The 18,717-nt window shown below is 41.0% G+C and overlaps 2 protein-coding genes across 9 annotated transcripts in view; one reads left to right on the top strand and one right to left on the bottom strand.

Annotated features, from left to right (window-relative positions):
- Positions 1 to 79: 79 nt before the first annotated feature.
- On the top strand, positions 80 to 4,476 carry LOC126964641 (COP9 signalosome complex subunit 5). Its single transcript, XM_050807918.1, has 6 exons — positions 80 to 454; positions 594 to 697; positions 782 to 912; positions 2,065 to 2,259; positions 3,030 to 3,297; positions 4,207 to 4,476. The coding sequence occupies exons 1-6, from the start codon at positions 300 to 302 to the stop codon at positions 4,401 to 4,403; spliced, it is 1,050 nt and encodes a 349-aa protein (XP_050663875.1). The 5' UTR covers positions 80 to 299; the 3' UTR covers positions 4,404 to 4,476.
- Positions 4,477 to 7,043: 2,567 nt separating this feature from the next.
- Positions 7,044 to 18,717, bottom strand: part of LOC126972628 (AP-1 complex subunit gamma-1) — a 51,411-nt gene continuing 39,737 nt past the window's right edge. For all 8 annotated transcript variants that reach the window (XM_050819918.1, XM_050821301.1, XM_050820615.1 and 5 more), the window contains 3 exons: positions 13,943 to 14,097; positions 11,463 to 11,555; positions 7,044 to 8,475 (listed from right to left, as the gene is read on the bottom strand). In XM_050819918.1, the coding sequence (XP_050675875.1) occupies positions 8,374 to 8,475; positions 11,463 to 11,555; positions 13,943 to 14,097 (350 nt within the window). In that variant the 3' untranslated portion in view covers positions 7,044 to 8,373. The remainder of the gene's footprint in view (positions 8,476 to 11,462; positions 11,556 to 13,942; positions 14,098 to 18,717) is intronic.

Genomic DNA, 18,717 nt, shown 5'->3' with positions numbered 1-18,717 from the left:
CCGTTAATCAAGCAAATCTTCTGTGCTCTGTGTATTCTGTCAACTGTGAACTAGTCAAATGACAAGTAAATTGGTAAATATGCCAAATACATACCTAGTAATTTTTGTTAATTTCCCAAATTGATAAAAATTAAAGTAACAACTACAATTACTATTATTATATCAAAATAGCCTTTTTAAACGGAGATGCTTCAGACTACAGTGAATTTATGTTATTAAAATCGTATAAATAGTTATTATTGGATAAAATCACACAAGTTTTGAATTCGGAACTTCGGAAGCTTAAAATAAAGTAAAGAATGGCTTCAACTAGTGCCGATTCGCAATCCACAATTGCTCAGAAGACTTGGGTGATGGCTAATAATATTGAGACTGTCTGTAATGTGGATGAAATTTACAGATATGATAAAAAACAACAACAAGATATCCTCGCGGCTAAGCCATGGGAAAAAGAGTAAGTTTACATTTTTATAATGTGAATCATCAAATTGGAAAATAAGTAGTATTTAACTATAAAGTTGAGATAGTGAAGCTGTAAATATTATTGGCGTGTATATTTATATTAGAGTGTGTATTTTTTAATTTGTTTACAGTCCCCATTTTTTCAAAGACATCAAGATATCAGCTCTGGCATTGTTGAAAATGGTGATGCATGCTAGATCTGGGGGAACCCTAGAAGTAATGGGACTTCTCCTAGGTATGTCTTGCATAACATTACTTTCCAGAGTTTATCGAAATAATTCCTTAGTGTAATTGAAAAATCTAATCTTTGTTTTTGTAGGCAAAGTTGTTGCAAACACTATGATAGTGATGGACTCATTTGCTTTGCCTGTTGAGGGAACAGAGACACGAGTGAATGCTCAAGCACAGGCTTATGAATACATGACAGCCTACATTGAGGCTGCTAAACAGGTACTACCAGTACTATTTCTATTGCAATCATTATTGACCACTTCTATTGTGTGATCTCCAAAATAAGATCATTTAGAATTTATATCATCCATCACTGGATCCTGAATTTGCAATTTAATGTAGAAATTCAGATCCAAATCAATGTAATATAGAAAAAACATATATCACATAATAGAAATACCAGACTAAAAAAACATTAAGTAAGGCAATAGAGGAATAGAAAATAATATTTTTCAATTCATATATATATCAGTTGATTATGAGTAGGAAATGGATTAAAAGATCAAGCTTGGTTCACCTTCAGGCAAAATCGAAAATTAATGGAACTGTGAACAGAGAAGTGAGGCTGGGAAAACTATGCCTAAACCATATACTTACACAAATTCACCTTGACTTGTTGGTTAAGCCAATTTGGGATTGAGGTTTTATACAGAAATTAAATTAAAAATAACTTTTAAATATTTAATCAGTTTTGTTATATTATATATTGTAACAACTTACATTTTCTTCCATTTATGGAAGAGGAGGACAAACAAGTGTACCTGATAGGTCACCTGATGTTAAGTGATCACCACTGCTCACATTTTAAGACTCACAGGAGCCTTGCCGGCCTTTTAGAGATGTGTACACATTTTTTTAAGGTACCCATTTCATATAATCCTGGAAACACTGCACAAGTAAGCTGATTCTACAACTTGGTTGTACTTGAAAGAAAGCTCCTAGAAAAATGCACCTTAGAGGAACACCAGACATATGGTGGGCATGATATCTTAACCTGTGATGTATTGGGCTAATTAATTAATTTAAACTTATAAGAAAGCTGTATTAAAGAATTATTATTAAAAATAAATTATGGAAAAAAGAGGTTTTATTCAATTCAACAAACTGTTTGTATGTTTACTATTTTACATTATTATTAATATGCTTTGCTACCTTCTGTTAATTTACCGAGTTGCAAGAATGGCAGTATATATTTGCCCTCAATGCTTATAATTAAATAAATAATATCAATTTCTTTTTACAATTACTTTTATTTTTATGTGCATACAATAGAACATTTAGAAGGTAATAATGAGACAACATAAGTTAGTTCATTATTTAGCTCTTAATTTAAATCCTCATTTGAATGTATAATTATGTATTTTCTTACAGGTTGGAAGACAAGAAAATGCAATTGGTTGGTACCATAGCCACCCAGGGTATGGATGTTGGTTATCCGGTATTGATGTATCAACTCAAATGTTGAATCAAAATTTTCAAGAGCCATTTGTTGCTATTGTTATTGATCCAGTTAGAACTATCTCAGCTGGAAAAGTGTGCCTTGGAGCCTTTAGAACATACCCTAAGGTAAATTGAATTTTGTTTAATTATTTCAACACATTCACTGATAGCCCGAAAAAGTTTTAATATATACACAAATTAGTTGGTGTCTTCATCTGACTGTCTGGTAGTGGCTTCATCTACACTCTACAGGATCTTCTATACAGTTGATAACCTGCTCAACCCAAATTGTGGTTTCAACACTTGTTGTTGTTGAGCCACAACCTGAGAGGTAACAAGACATACAAGATTTATCAATGATGTGTCACTCGAACGGTTGGCTCAGTGGAATAGCACTGTCAGAGAATGTGAGAGGCTGCAGGTTTGAGTCTAGCATCATTCAAAAAGTTTGTTTATAAATTTAATTTGTTGTAATTAATCCGAGAAGTAAGGGTTGTCGTTTTTAAAAATAATAATTTTTTTAAGATATAATATAGCGGCATCTTTTTTATATTATATGTTGAGACACATACTGACTTTTGTTTTTTATATATATATTTTGAGTCAAACTATGGGACAGAAAAAATATTGGTGATTTTTTATTTATTAATATGCTGAAAATAAACAAAATGGTTATATTTGCACAAAACGAAATTGTCGGTTAGCCATGCTATGAATCAATTTACTTATACAGGCTGACTGTCTAATTTTGTTTGAATGTTTTTTTGTAATAATAGATACAAAATTAAAAGTAGTGGGTAATTAATATTTATTTGTAATAGTTTATGACTTTCAATAAGTGATTTTATATCCTATTTTGAATAAAAAATTTATAAGAATTTGAATAACTATTTTAGGGCTATAAACCAGCTAATGAAGAACCATCTGAGTATCAGACTATCCCACTCAACAAAATTGAAGATTTTGGTGTCCATTGCAAACAATATTACTCGCTGGAAGTTTCATACTTCAAGTCCTCGTTGGATCGCAGGTTATTGGATTCGTTGTGGAACAAGTACTGGGTGAACACATTGAGCAGCTCAAGTCTAATCACAAACAGTGACTACACAACGGGACAGATTTTCGATTTGTCCGATAAACTTGAACAGAGTGAAGTCAGTTTAGGTAAGATTTTTAGTTTGCCACATAATATTATTAACCATTACACAATATAAAATTTTGCTTACTTAGGGATGGGGCCAATAACTACTATTCAAAACATGTTTGCTTCACATCTTCACAGAAGAACAGGCGCAAGAAACTCAGCAAGTTTTCTTCTTTTTAATAAAATTTCGTCACAATATAATATTATACAATAAAATGTCTTATTAGATAGCGGCAAGGGCGGTCGCTCCATTCCCAAAACTGTGGTATCATTAAGAAAGTAAATTATGATAAAGTGACCTTTACCATATCGTTTTTTAACAATTCGAATTAGTAATTCGACTTACCTAGTAGTAAGTATAACAAGTTTGTTTGTTCCTAGTGTTAACATTGTGATTATCAGTTTCTAATAAATTCGCTATGTACCAACATAACATTATCAAGGATATATTGAGATGCAATTATAAATAGTCCATAATGCATTTTTTGAATGGACGAATTAAATAGTTTTTTTTTATGGAAGAGGAGGACAAACGATCGTATGGGTCACCTGAAGTGAATCACTGCAGCGTTGCCGGAATTAAAGGAAGGCGCTCATTTCAAGGTACCCATGTCATATCGTCCCGGAAAGTCGTACTGTGGAGGAATGCCAAATATCCAGATGGGAATGATTCCTAATTTGTGGCGTGTCGTGCGAAGATGGAAATCAACGGCAGGAATTGGGTGAAACAGCTCTTTATAACACTCCTTGTGACAAATGGTGTATAGAACTGACGCACCAATGAGGTAGTCAAAATCACCAAGTACATCCTCCTACTCATCTATTGGCTACCTGGATCTATATGGGGATAACATTTGGGCCTTCTTTCATTTACTTGTTGGCTTTACTCTAAAGCGTTTGAATTCATCCAAACCTTACTTTCTCCGTAGGTCGTGGTGGTTTCATAGTGGCAGGCGCAGATCCACATGAAAAGAGAACTGAAGATAAGCTCGGGAAAGCAACAAAAGACGCTTGCAAGACAACGATTGAGGTGATACACGGGCTTATGGCTCAGATGATCAAGGACCGGCTGTTCAACAGTGTCAGTGGACGACCCTGTCAAGTCACTCCTATGATTGAGAACTAGCTCTACTTATAACTTGTATACCTTACATGCAATTAAGTTCTTTATATGAATAAAATTGATAAATATTACAAAACGGTTAATTTGTTTTAATTACCTGCACCTTAGTAGACAGAATCTCGCATATTGAATGTAATGCCGTTTGCAAATTTATGCATTTACGTGACGGAATAGTTATTTATGCAACTGTTGTGTAATAAGGGGTATTAAAACACGAATGTGGATTTATCACACGAGGTGAAGCCGAGTGTGGTAATAGTATCACATGAGTGTTTTAATACCTAATTATCAACAGTTGCATACAATACTTTATCTACACCCAGAATATAAATCCTCTAAAAGATTCTGAAACAGTTACCTTACTGCTAATATTAAAGCACCAGTCCTAGTAGTAACCTAATATCTATCATTAAGTACTGATAATATACAAATAAACTAAGTATTAATGAAACAATTATTTATTTTAGTAGTAATTTACATTTTGTATAGTGCAATAATTAAAATTCACTCGAATATAATGTGATGACGCTCATTTTTTGTAAACAAAACAATAAAAGTATCGAAGAAAAATGGCGGGGATTCGAGTAACCTATTTTTTTAAGGCGCAGGATGTTCTGGTAATGTGGAACGCGCGTAAACGAAAATGTTCTTTTTTGAAATTCATACAGATACCACGCATCGAGCAATAAGAATGTGGCTGTCTGTTGAAACTCTTTGCGCATGAAGGGGTAAAAAAAAACATAGGAGTGTTGTTATGAAATTCAGTACCTACAACACTCTTTTGGATGATGTAATGGTTATTAGAACATTGGATGTTTTAATGTTGGCAATAAGCTAACTGTTTCAGAATCTTTAATAGAGGATTTAAAGCATGGGTGAAGATAAATATAAATACGCGAATGACAGTGAAACGAATAAAACAATTTGCCAAATATAGGTACCTACACTGTCATGACCACTTTTTTTATCTGGCTTGTCATAGCCTGGATATAGTGAATTATAACTCATTTTTTCCGTAGTAGTCGATATCACCAGTTCATCCTCCTACTCAGCTACTGGCTACCGGGATCCATATGTAGTAGTACTGCACAAATATTTAAGTTAAAATAGGTTTGCCGGGGGCAACATTCCTCATTGAGGTACCATAATTATACAGAGTTTTGAAGACGCAGGTTTACACGTTAACATAATATAGAGTTTTGTCATAGACCTTCAAACCCAGTAGACTTCTTTGTACCTTCGCAGTGCAAACATTTTAGTCAACGAACTAAGATGAGCGAGCGCCGACACTGAATGCTTATTGGTCAGGTAATAGTCACCACCGCATATCTTATTTAGTCGGGTAATAATCACACGATATGGCTAGTGTGAATTTAAATAGGATCTGCGTTCCTTATCTGCAATATTTCGTCTTTTATTAAGACATCTATGGTCGATGAGTAGGTATTGTTTTGTAACTGCTCGAACTGTCGGATATCGCTGAAAACCAAGACTATGTTGGGCGTTGTTTTTGTGGGAGTTAGTGTTTTAATATCTAATTTCTAAAATTACCTTGACCCATTTCTGCTTAGGAAGAGTGGTTGCCCAGTAAGGGTGAAATAATTTTAATTATGTGTTCTCACTTGTCAATCTTATTGAAAAATATACAACTGATTGGTACCTGATTATTTAACAGTTAAATAATCAAAGATTGGTACCTACTATACACAGTTGAATTATGAAAATTAATAGAAATAGATACCTAACATCTTTTTTACTTATTGAAATGCTAGATGGCAAGCTACGCGTTTAATACGTTATTATGAATGTACTTAAATATATATAAAAAAAAATCATTAACATTAATTTATTTAAAAAAATACTCGAAAATATCTGATGATGATATCATCATCATTGATAATGCTACACAAAATTTAATAGTGAAAATAAACAGTAGATGGACAATCGATGGGTTGAAGAATATTATAAATATATTATAGGAGATAATTATCCGTAAAAATCCTAATAATTTATGAAATAATACTTTAAATACTCAAATGAATAGCGACAATACACAGAAATTATATTAATGTATATAACTTCATTGTTTACATGAACTTGAAACACTAGATGGGGTCATTTTTGATGAAATTGTGTACTATATTCTTTCCTATACCCCTGAAAATGTGTGTACAAAATTCCATGATGATCAATAGCTACTCTATTATTAGGCGTGAAAGCGTAACAAACTTACATCCCCACTTATAAGTTTGGATTATTAAACTTTTATAGTCACATATACGGTGAAGTGATTCATCTCGATGAGATATATTTTTGGCTATAATTTTAACATGTCAAGATGGCATAATAAGGTGTAGTTGTAGTTGCATGATAGTGTGAATTGTGATTGCGACTGAGCCAGTACAGCGAACCACAGTATAAATAATGTAACACAAGCGCGGTACTTGTATTTTCCATTCCATGCACTAGGCACCAGGAGGTAAGGGCCAAATACTGTTATTTGTAGCATTTTTATTGTAATTTAAATTTTCAGTAGGCATTTTGTACGTATCAAGTTTAGATATTGTGTGTTATCAATGTTCAAATTATAAATAAATTAAATATATCTTGAGTAGAGCTTCTTTTAATAAAATAAAACCAATATTGATTATATAAACATTCTCAAATATTTATTAACCAATTTACATAAAATCATATCATTATGTACATCTCTCTCACATAGTTTTACATAAATCATCTCAAGTTGTGGAGGGCCTTCTATTCACTCAGAATACTTACATCAAAATGAAGCACCAAATTGCAATATATAAATTTGCAAAGCTCTACGGTAGGAAATAAACAAACAACACTATATTATAATAATATTGCAATATACATTATATTATTCATTGAGTGCTTGATATTAATTAATACTTGGGAAACAAACAAATATTTCTGCCAAAACGTCAAGCTCATAGACACAACTCAAGTTTGCATTTCTATAAAGTAAAAGCCGGCTGCGGGTTAATTACATGAATCATATTGTTTTTGTTAAAAATAACGTCAGCTATATAAAACTATTCAATCATTATACATATATATTTACGCCTTATTTATTTACATATCGATTAAAATCTTCATAGCTTACAAGGAACCGTACTAGATCAAATACTATAGAATTGACGGCATACAAAGCTACAAAATACACTCTGTACAAAATTATTACAACACAGTAATTTGTCTTGCAAATAAAAACATTTCACAAACCGACAATAAATGTTCGAGTAGATAAAATAAATGTTATAAATTAAGAAGAACGTGAATAATATTATAATAAAGTAATTTCAGAAAATATACTTACAATAAATAAACACTATATTAGCGTCGCCAATTTGCTATTGATCAACAAGATTTAATTGCAATAATTAAGTACAAATCCAACTTTATCCATTCTCTATACAATACAATCAATATTCCCAATATGTACATAAGATGTAGAAACTTGTGGTCGAGGCGAGATTTGAGTAATACTGGATGTGATACGTTTGGGCCCTCGTACCAATAAATTTAAAAGTGTATAAACCTAATGGAATGTTGAATGTATCTCCGAAACTTTTGAACCACATCATCTATTCGACAATCAGTCATCACCACATTACCGAGGGGTGAAAGCTGCTCGATTACAACTCCAGAACACTCACACTGCATCAACAGATATTGATAGATTGACAGCTGTCTAATTACCAACTGACATGTATGATCAATATTATTTGCTGTCTTTCAAATAAAACTTTGATAAAAATTGTGTTGGACAGTAACTGCAGTTGAAAATAATTGTCTGTTTTTGCCTAACATTTTTAACTTACATATCTTAGATTTGGAGGAATTCGATAAAATTTATATAACTTTAAAGTTGTCAAGATCTGCTTACTCCAATGTGAGACATTCCTTCGGTAGGTACAGGTTAGAAGCAGTAGCCGGGGTTGGCTACTCGTCAGTTGAAGAGGTCGGGTGGAAAGTTGTTCACCTCAGTCTGTTCTAAGATGGGATTGCCTTCCATTGTGTATGATATTCTCAGTCGGAGACGTAGTGGTGCCTGAAGATAAAAAGAACGATACAAAATTAAACTTTCTTAGTAAGATACTAAAACTTCCAGATACAAGTAAGCCATGAACTGTTTTTGCGTTTTAAAACTTGAGTTAATCCATCTCTAGTTACGGTGTTGGATGGACCAATGTAATAGATTTGAATAAAATTTCATAAACTTTTCTTCTTTGCCTTGTACTTTTCCCTGGGCGTAAAAAGAATAGGGAGTGCCAGGCCCATGAGTGTCGTAAGAGGCGACAAAGGGCTTCTTAGTAGTGGGAGAGTCACGTTGCCATCTTATGACGTCAGCACAATCGGGCCAGACTCGTCCGGGTTACTTAACACACTCGCACAGAACAGGCCTACTGCGGCTATGTTTCGCATATGTTAGTGTCGAGGACCGGAGCCCCCCCCCCTTCCCCCTCCACCCGAATATGACAGCGGAACTGAAAGAGATTTTACCCCAGAAGGGTACCGGCTCTACCAGACTCGGGGAATCCCTCCCCGAGCACTCGCTCGGGCTGCCCTTCGTATTCTGGGGTGGACACAGAACCGCGCATGACCGAGAACAAACGAGGTAGTAACACCACGGCACCCCGCTCCACGCCGACCTTGAGACGGCGCAGCCGGCGTTGTGTTTGCTTACGGAGACGCAGATATCTCGACCTAGCGATACGTCATCTTTAACGTGCCTAATGCACAATGCCGAATGGCATCGATCACGTGCCCCAGACTACGCAGGGCGTTCTGTGCATAATTTTGCATTGGCGTATGGTCTGTCCCAATTGGTTGAGTCGCCAACGCGGCTCCCGAATGTGGATAGCCACATGCCGTCCTTATTAGATCTTCTGCTGACTACACATCCCGACGGTTACCAGGTCTTTGTCGACGCCCCTCTCGGAACGTCCGACCATTCCCTGGTCAGGAGTACTACACTCCTATCAGACGCCAACGTCGCGGACCACCAGCGACCCGCCGCGTTTGGCACTACAAGCCAGCAGATTGGGATAGGTTGCGTTCCTTTTTTGCATCCTACCCTTGGGGCAAGGTTTGTTTCCCTTCGGATGATCCTAGTGCCTGCGCCGTTGCAGTAGCCGATGTGATACTACAGGGCATGGATATTTTTATACCAAGCTCTGTAGTACCGATCGGTGGCAAATCACAGCCCTGGTTCGATGCGTCAAGTAAAGCAATTGCTGCAAAAACAGGCGTACCGTACTTGGGTTGCGGCACTGGGCACAAAGGATCCGAAGTGCAAAGTTCTTAAGAGGAAATATTACCGTGCCTCCAGATTTTTTAAGCGGCAAATCGCCCGTGCGAAATCGAAGTACGTCGTCAAAATCAGCGAGCAGCTTTCCAGTTACCATACCGGAACACGCAAGTTCTGGTCGTTGTCGAAAGCTGCTCTTGGTAACTTCAACCAGCCGTCCCTGCCGCCGTTGCACAGGAGGAATGACACCCTGGCCCATACGGCAAAAGAGAAAGCCGACCTCCTGTGCGCTCTTTTCAACTCGACTCTTGACGACAACGGAAAAACACCGCCGACCATCCCGCGGTGTCAGAGCTCTATGTCTGAAGTACAGTTCAGACAGAAAACTGTTAGGCGAGCTCTGTTTTCGTTGGACTTCAGGAAGTCGAGCGGGCCGGATGGCATTTCTCCAATCGTGCTTAGAACGTGTGCCTCTGAGTTGACGCCGGTGCTAACGCGTTTATTCCGGCACTCTTATTCTAAAGGCGTAGTCCCTGACTCATGGAAGTCTGCCCTTGTCCATCCGATCCAAAAAAAGGAGACAGTTCGGATCCGGCAAACTACAGGCCTATTGCTATTACCTCCCTGCTCTTCGAAATCATGGAGAGCATAATCAACCGCCAGGTCTTGGTATATCTAGAGGGTCACCAGTTGATCAACGACCGTCAATACGGCTTTCGCCATGGTCGGTCGGCAGGTGATTTTCTGGTATACCTAACACATAGATGGGCGGCGGCCATTCAAAGCATGGGGAAGGCCTGGCAGTAAGCCTGGATATAGCGAAGGCATTTGATCGTGTATGGCATAAGGCGCTCCTCTTAAAACTTCCATCATTTGGGCTTCCCGAGAGCTTGTGCAAGTGAACATCCAGTTTCCTCACTGGGCGCAGCATACAGGTCGTTGTCGACGGATATTGCTCGAACCCGAAGCCCGTGAATGGTGGAGTGCCCCAAGGCTGTGTGCTATCTCCCACGCTGTTTCTTCTGCATATCAATGATATACTGGACACCTCCAACATACATTGCTATGCAGACGACAGCACTGGTGATGCCATATACACGGGCCATGCAGGTCTCCCTTGAGAAAGTCGCGGAATGGGGTAAACTCAACCTTGTCCAATTTAACCCCCAGAAGACTCAAGTTTGCGCGTTTACCGCTAAAAAAACCCCATTTGTCGTATCACCGCTCTTCGACAACACTTCCCTTACATGCCTTGTATCGGAATACTGGGTCTCGAAATCTCGAGTGGTTGCCAATCTGGAGGGCAAAGCCAAATTAGCTTCAAAGAAACTGGGCGTCATTAATAAAAGCACGGCAATACTTCAAGCCAGCCCACATTCTAGCGCTCGTAGAGATGTCGCTTCTTTGTGTGTCTTCTACCGCATTTATCACGGGGAGTGTTCTGAAGAGCTGTTTAACCTGATACCTGCCGCCGAATTCCACCTTCGCACGATACGCCACAAGTTAGGATATCATCCCCACCATCTGGATGTGTGGCGGTCTTCCACAGTGCGGTTTTCAAGGAGTTTTCTTCCACGTACTACAAAACTGTGGAATGAACTTCCTTGTGCGGTGTTTCCGGGACGATAATACATGGGTACCTTCAAAACAGCGCGTACACCTTCCTTAAAGCCCGGCAACGCTCCTGTGATACCTCTGGTGTTGCAAGAGATTGTGGGCGGCGGTGACCACTTAACAACAGGTGAGCCGTACGCTCGTTTGTCCTCCTATTCCATAAAAAAACATACCTTTGTTGGGTTGTAAATTTTGAGTACTTGGGTGATCTCTCCCTGTGGTGTCAGCACCGTCCCCGATGGTGACAACAAGTCCAAGCGGAATGACTGAAAATTTTAAATAAGGTTTTACAATACATGCCGTACAGTTCACCAGTGTTTATTATGAAGTTATGGAAATCGTGCAATTTATATTTTATACATTTCATGGAAACAGTGGAGTAATATAATAATAATATTAGTGGTCAGTGCTGTTTCTGTGTGTGCCATTTTCAATACCTACTGTATATGGCTTTTGAATCTCTAAGTACTATGATACAAACAACACCAAAGACTTGAAGAAAAAAATTAAGCAGTAAAAAATAAACCAAATAATATTTAGGTAGTCGAGGGCACCATTATGTCATGGTAAGATAGCACCACAATCGGCAAGCTAAAAATCATCCACACCACCTGCAGCTGGAAGTGTGGTATTTTCTTGCTCCTACAATCAAACTTTGGAATGAAATCCCTTTCGTAGTGTTTCCAGGTCGATCCGACATGGGCGCTTTGAAAAAAAATGTTACACCTAAAATGCTGTCAACCCTTATCAGATTCCTATGGTTTGGGAAGAGAGTGTGGACGATGGGGTGAGCCATACGGTTGTTTGTCCCATACAAAGAAAATAAGGGCACCATTGTGTCGGATGCATTTTTTTTTAAATGAAAATAAGGGACAAAACGAGCAGGACGTTCAGTTGATGGTAATTGATACGTCCTGCCCATGACAATGCAGTGCCGCTCAGGATTCTTGAAAAACCCAAAAATTCTGAACGGCACTAAAATGGCGCTCGTCACCTTGGGACTTAAGATGTCAAGTCTGATTTGGCCAGTAATTTCACTAGCTACGGCGCCCATCAGACCGAAACTCGATAATGCTTACACATGACTGCTACACAGCAGATATAGGCGCCGTTGTGGTAGCCATAATGTAGCCGGCACCACCACCTCCACGTAGTGGTAGCACCCTGTCCCCCCCTGTATACTACAAGTCCTACCCGCGGAACGGCGGCCTGCAGCAGGAAGTCCGGTAGCGCGGTGTGGCACGTGGACCGCGCGCGGACTGTGAGCGTGGCGCACTCCGGGGCGCACCACCACCTCCACGTAGTGGTAGCACCCTGTCCCCCCCTGTATACTACAAGTCCTACCCGCGGAACGGCGGCCTGCAGCAGGAAGTCCGGTAGCGCGGTGTGGCACATGGACCGCGCGCGGACCGTGAGCGTGGCGCACTCCGGGGCGCACCACCACCTCCACGTAGTGGTAGCACCCTGTCCCCCCCTGTATACTACAAGTCCTACCCGCGGAACGGCGGCCTGCAGCAGGAAGTCCGGTAGCGCGGTGTGGCACGTGGACCGCGCGCGGACCGTGAGCGTGGCGCACTCCGGGGCGCACCACCACCTCCACGTAGTGGTAGCACCCTGTCCCCCCCTGGATACTACAAGTCCTACCCGCGGAACGGCGGCCTGCAGCAGGAAGTCCGGTAGCGCGGTGTGGCACGTGGACCGCGCGCGGACCGTGAGCGTGGCGCACTCCGGGGCGCACCACCACCTCCACGTAGTGGTAGCACCCTGCCCCCCCCTGTATACTACAAGTCCTACCCGCGGAACGGCGGCCTGCAGCAGGAAGTCCGGTAGCGCGGTGTGGCACGTGGACCGCGCGCGGACCGTGAGCGTGGCGCACTCCGGGGCGCACCACCACCTCCACGTAGTGGTAGCACCCTGTCCCCCCCTGTATACTTTAAGCCCTACCCGCGGCACGGCAGCCTGCAGCAGGAAGTCCGGTAGCGCGGTGTGGCACGTGGACCGCGCGCGGACCGTGAGCGTGGCGCACCACCACCTCCACGTAGTGGTAGCACCCTGTCCCCTCTGTATACTTTAAGCCCTACCCGCGGCACGGCAGCCTGCAGCAGGAAGTCCGGTAGCGCGGTGTGGCACGTGGACCGCGCGCGGACCGTGAGCGTGGCGCACTCCGGGGCGCACCACCACCTCCACGTAGTGGTAGCACCCTGTCCCCCCCTGTATACTACAAGTCCTACCCGCGGAACGGCGGCCTGCAGCAGGAAGTCCGGTAGCGCGGGGTGGCACGTGGACCGCGCGCGGACCGTGATCGTGGCGCACCACCACCTCCACGTACTGGTAGCACCCTGTCCCCTCTGTATACTTTAAGCCCTACCCGCGGCACGGCAGCCTGCAGCAGGAAGTCCGGTAGCGCGGTGTGGCACGTGGACCGCGCGCGGACCGTGAGCGTGGCGCACTCCGGGGCGCACCACCACCTCCACGTAGTGGTAGCACCCTGTCCCCCCCTGTATACTACAAGTCCTACCCGCGGAACGGCGGCCTGCAGCAGGAAGTCCGGTAGCGCGGTGTGGCACGTGGACCGCGCGCGGACCATGAGCGTGGCGCACCACCACCTCCACGTAGTGGTAGCACCCTGTCCTATGTATACTTTAAGCCCTACCCGCGGCACGGCAGCCTGCAGCAGGAAGTCCGGTAGCGCGGTGTGGCACGTGGACCGCGCGCGCACCGTGAGCGTGGCGCACTCCGGGGAGCCGCCGCCCGGCACTACCACCTCCACGCACACGCCGTTCTTGTCCAACGCGGGGATCACCGTCTCTGTAACACGTTCATCATATTGAAACCTCTTACATTGTAATGATAATCAAATCAAAATATTTTATAACGTAGGCTTCAAATGCAAATAGTACAATTCAGTAGAAGCATCAATCCACACATACCGTAAATAAAAAAAAGGCATCACGCGAGCAATTTCAACAAAGCCTTGAGACGGCGGAGTCGACCTTGTGTTTCCTTACGGAGACGCAGATATCTCGACCTAGCGATACGTCATATTTAACGTACCCCGGGTACAAAATTGAGCACAATTTTTTGCCTCATGCCGGGATGTGTGTGTACGTTAGGGAGGATATCTGCTGTCGCCGTCTCGGCAATTTTTAAGGGTAGGAACCTGTCTACTCTCTGGCTCCGCGTAGATTTAGAGGATCGCGTCCGCATCTATGCGTGTGTTTACAGGTCCCATAGTGGTAACGCAGAAACCGATCATCTCATGGGCTGTGTTTTAAGCGGCAATTGACGACGTGCTTGCACAGTTCCCCTCCGCTGAAATCGTAGTCTTGGGTGATTTCAACCGGCACAATGCCGAATGGCTTGGATCACGTACCACAGGCTACGCAAGGCGTGTGCATAATTTTGCATTGGCATATGGTCTTTCCCAATTGGTTGAGTCGCCAACGCGGCTCCCGGATGTGGATAGCCACACGCCGTCCTTATTAGATCTTTTGCTGACTACACATCCCCATAGTTACCAGGTCTCTGTCGACGCCCCCTTCGGAACGTCCGACCATTGCCTGGTCAGGAGTGTAGTGCCCATCCGACGCCAACGTCGCAGACCACCAGCGACCCGCCGTGTTTGGCACTACAAGTCAGCAGATTGGGATAGGATGCGTTCCTTTTTTGCATCCTACCTATTGGGGCAAGGTTTGTTTCTCTTCGGATGATCCTAGTGCCTGTTGCCGCCGTTGCAGTATGCGATGTGATACTGCAGGGTATGGATATTTTTATACCAAGCTCTGTAGTATGGATTCAGTGACACGGTCATGCAGTGGTTCACCAGCTACCTAGGAAAACGGATTCAAGTGGTTACAGTTGTACAGGAGGACGGAACCACGACTTTTGACGATGACCTTCAATTATACATATTATCGTTCCATTCCGATCACTCACACTTGGCTATAGAGCAATTAAACAACGATCTCAATAGTATAGCAAAATGGTCAGAAAGAAATGCATTGGTACTTAACCCTGAGAAAACTAAATACATGCTACTGGGGACGCCTTCTCAATCGAAAAGACTGAGCGCCTAAATCTCCATATTAAAATTGGAAATAAAAGTATAGAACGTGTTTCTGAGGCTCGTAATCTAGGCATCATTTTTGACGAGAGTTTGAGGTTCGACAAATATGTGAATAATACTATAGCCAACTGTTACTATCGACTTAAAACACTTTATCGTATAAGAAATAACATTAGTACTCAGTTACGTCTTAGACTATGCGATTTACTTATTTTGTCAAAACTGAATTTCGGAGACGTGGTGTATGGGGATGGATTACTGGCTCGCTCTAGGAAAGCAATACAACGTGTACAAAACGCGTGTGCACGCTACTGCTGGGACATACCTGCCCGATCCCATATAACTCCGTTTTTGAACGATACCGGCGTTCTTAAAATGAGTTGCCGCAGAAAAGTTCATTTTGCAGTTATGCTTTTCGGTGTAATAAAATCCAAAACACCATACTACCTATACAGTAAATTGTCTTGGCTAGCGGAATGGGGTTAACTGAACCTTGTCCAATTGAACCCCCAGAAGACTCAAGTTTGCGCGATTACCACAAAAAAAAAATCCATTTGTCGTATCAACAGGTTACAGATGGTTGAAGTGAACAGTAAGAGGTCAGCTGGATCTCCCATTACCATGGGCGTTCCACAGGGTTCGATTCTTGGGCCATTCCTATTCCTTGTATATATAAATGATTTACCATACTTTGTACAAAATAAACATGAGATAGTATTGTTTGCAGATGATACTTCTTTACTTTTTAAACTACATAGACAGCATACTGCTTTTGATGACGTTAACAATGCTATCTCCAAAGTAGTGGAATGGTTCACTACGAATAATCTCCTTCTTAATGAAAAAAACCAAATGTATTAAATTTTCCCTGCCTAATGTTAGACAGGTTGACACAAATATTGTAGTAAAAGACGATGAGTTGAAACCTGTAGATACAACCGTATTTTTAGGGGTTACCTTAGATACCAAACTTCAGAGGGGTCTTCATATTATGAATTTGGCCGAAAAAGCTTAGTTCTGCAGCATACGCAGTTAAAAAATTCGGCAACTTACGGATGAAAATACCGCGAGGTTGGTCTACTTCAGTTATTTTCATAGTCTGATGACATACGGTATTTTACTTTGGGGACATGCTGCCGATGTTAACACCATTTTCACACTGCAGAAGCGAGCTATTCGTGCCATCTATAAATTAGGACCAAGAGTGTAACTAAGGGAAAAATTTAAGGAAATTAAAGTTTTGACTTTGACATCGCAATACATATATGAAAACCCCGTTTATGTAAAAAAAAATATAAATTCGTTTAAAAAAATTAGTGACACTCATAATGTCAATACTAGAAATAGGGATAGGCTTGCTGTTCATGTAAGTCGACTCCAAAAAGTCACAAATTCATTCAGAGGTCTGTGTATACGTTTTTATAATTCCCTATTGACATTCAGAACTTACCTTTAAATGAATATAAATCAGTGCTAAAGAAAAAGTTGTATACAAAAAGGTACTATAAAATATCTGAATATCTGGATCTAAAGAACCCTTGGGACTGAGCTGCTGGGCTGTTACATGTCTGTCTTAGTTTGATAAATGTCATTATAGTTATATAATTTAAATATTAATATTGTTTCTGTTTTTTAATCAATTTTAATAATCATTATCATGAGTTTTGTAATTTGAAACAAAATTGTAAGTAGAGGCATTTAGTAAGTATTGCATAATATGTCGATGAATTTGAATTGTTTTGTTATTCGGTAGATTTAATCATGCTCACTTAAATGCCTCTGCTTGTGGCGGCGACGTGGGGCGGGTCGTTCCCATCCCTAAAATATGGTCGAGGGAGGCGATGGCTGGTCCATGCGTCATGCTCGTGAACGGGTGCTACTCGTGGGGGCTGGATGATCTTTTTACCGGGAGGTCTGCTTGATGTGTTTTTTTATTATTATTATTTCCTTTAAAGTTAAAGTTATTATATATTTTATCTTATGAAATGCTCACACAATGCCTCTATTTATTTACGGTATGTGTGGATTGATGCATCTACTATACTCAATAACTCTTCTTATAAGTATTAATTTACTTTTTTTTCTTTTTTTGACTTACTCATGTAAGCCTTTCAGTTTTTGACATTTGAGTATTTTGTTGCGTCACTTTGCATATATTATAATTGAAATGATTTGTATAACAACTAAAATGTAAATCTTGACTTAAAAGAGAGGCAATGAGTTTCTTGCTACTTCTTCTCATTAGCTCAACCCTTTACGAAGTAGCGGTAAATTCAATAAGAAACAATATTTTTATATTTTTTATGACATTCATAAGTGTCATTTCTGTGACCTACATGAATAAAGTGTTTTTGAATTTGAATTTGAACGCTCTTCGACAACCCTTACAGTCTTATGCCTAGTACCGGAACACTAGGTCTCGAAATCTCGAGTGATAGCCAATTTTGTGGCCATCTGGAGGGCAAAGCCAAATTGGCTTCGAAGAAACTGGGCGTCATTAATAGAGCACGGCAATACTTCAAGCCAGCCCACATTCTAGCGCTCTACAAAGCGCAGGTCCGGCCACACATGGAGTATTGCTGTCATCTCTGGTCTGGCGCACCCCAGTATCAGCTCGATCCATTTGACCGCGTGCAACGCAGAGCAATCCGAATTGTCGGGGACCCAGTGCTCTGTGAATGGCTGGATCATTTGGCGTTGCGTAGAGACGTCACTTCATTGTGTGTCTTCTACCGCATTTATCACGGAGAGTGTTCCGAAGAGCTGTTTAACCTGATTCCTGCCGCCGAATTCCACCTTCGCACGATACGCCACAAGTTAGGATATCATCCTCACCATCTGGATGTGTGGCGATCCTCCACAGTGCGGTTTTCAAGGAGCTTTCTTCCACGTACTACAAAGCTGTGGAATGAGCTTCCTTGTGCGGTGTTTCCGGGACGATACGACATGGGTACCGTACTGTGATTCCTCTGGTGTTGCAAGAGTATGTGGGCGGCGGTGATCATCGGCGGTCCTCCTATTCCATAAAAAAATGCAGGTTTCACTTCTGACACGTGTACTTTATATATATATATAGAATAAATTTAATTAAAAAAATAATAATAAAGACAAAAAAAGAAATCTTGATATCGCCTGCCTCGACCATATTTTAGAGAAGGGAACGACCCGCTCCACGTCGCCGCCACAAGCAGTGGTATTAAGCGAGCGTGACGATGCCTGTAGAACTCTACCAAATAACAAAAAAGAATGTTCATCTACATTTTATGCAATGCTCGCTAAATGCCTTTTACTTACAATTTGACCATTTTGTTTAAATTTACATTTTTATTAAGATGAATTCAAAGCTCAAACCCTTAAGGCTT

Source organism: Leptidea sinapis, chromosome 1 (genome assembly GCF_905404315.1).
Source record: "Leptidea sinapis chromosome 1, ilLepSina1.1, whole genome shotgun sequence".
Taxonomy (NCBI): Eukaryota; Metazoa; Arthropoda; class Insecta; order Lepidoptera; family Pieridae; genus Leptidea; species Leptidea sinapis.
The sequence above is the reverse complement of the archived record's forward strand: the minus strand, read 5'-3'. Positions and strand labels throughout refer to the sequence as shown.

Coding starts and splice junctions, on each gene's coding strand:
- LOC126964641 (XM_050807918.1), top strand. CDS start 300: ATGGCTTCAACTAGTGCCGATTCGCAATCCACAATTGCTCAGAAGACT. Junction 913..2,064: donor ACATTGAGGCTGCTAAACAG/GTACTACCAGTA, acceptor ATTTTCTTACAG/GTTGGAAGACAAGAAAATGC. Junction 3,298..4,206: donor ACAGAGTGAAGTCAGTTTAG/GTAAGATTTTTA, acceptor CTTTCTCCGTAG/GTCGTGGTGGTTTCATAGTG.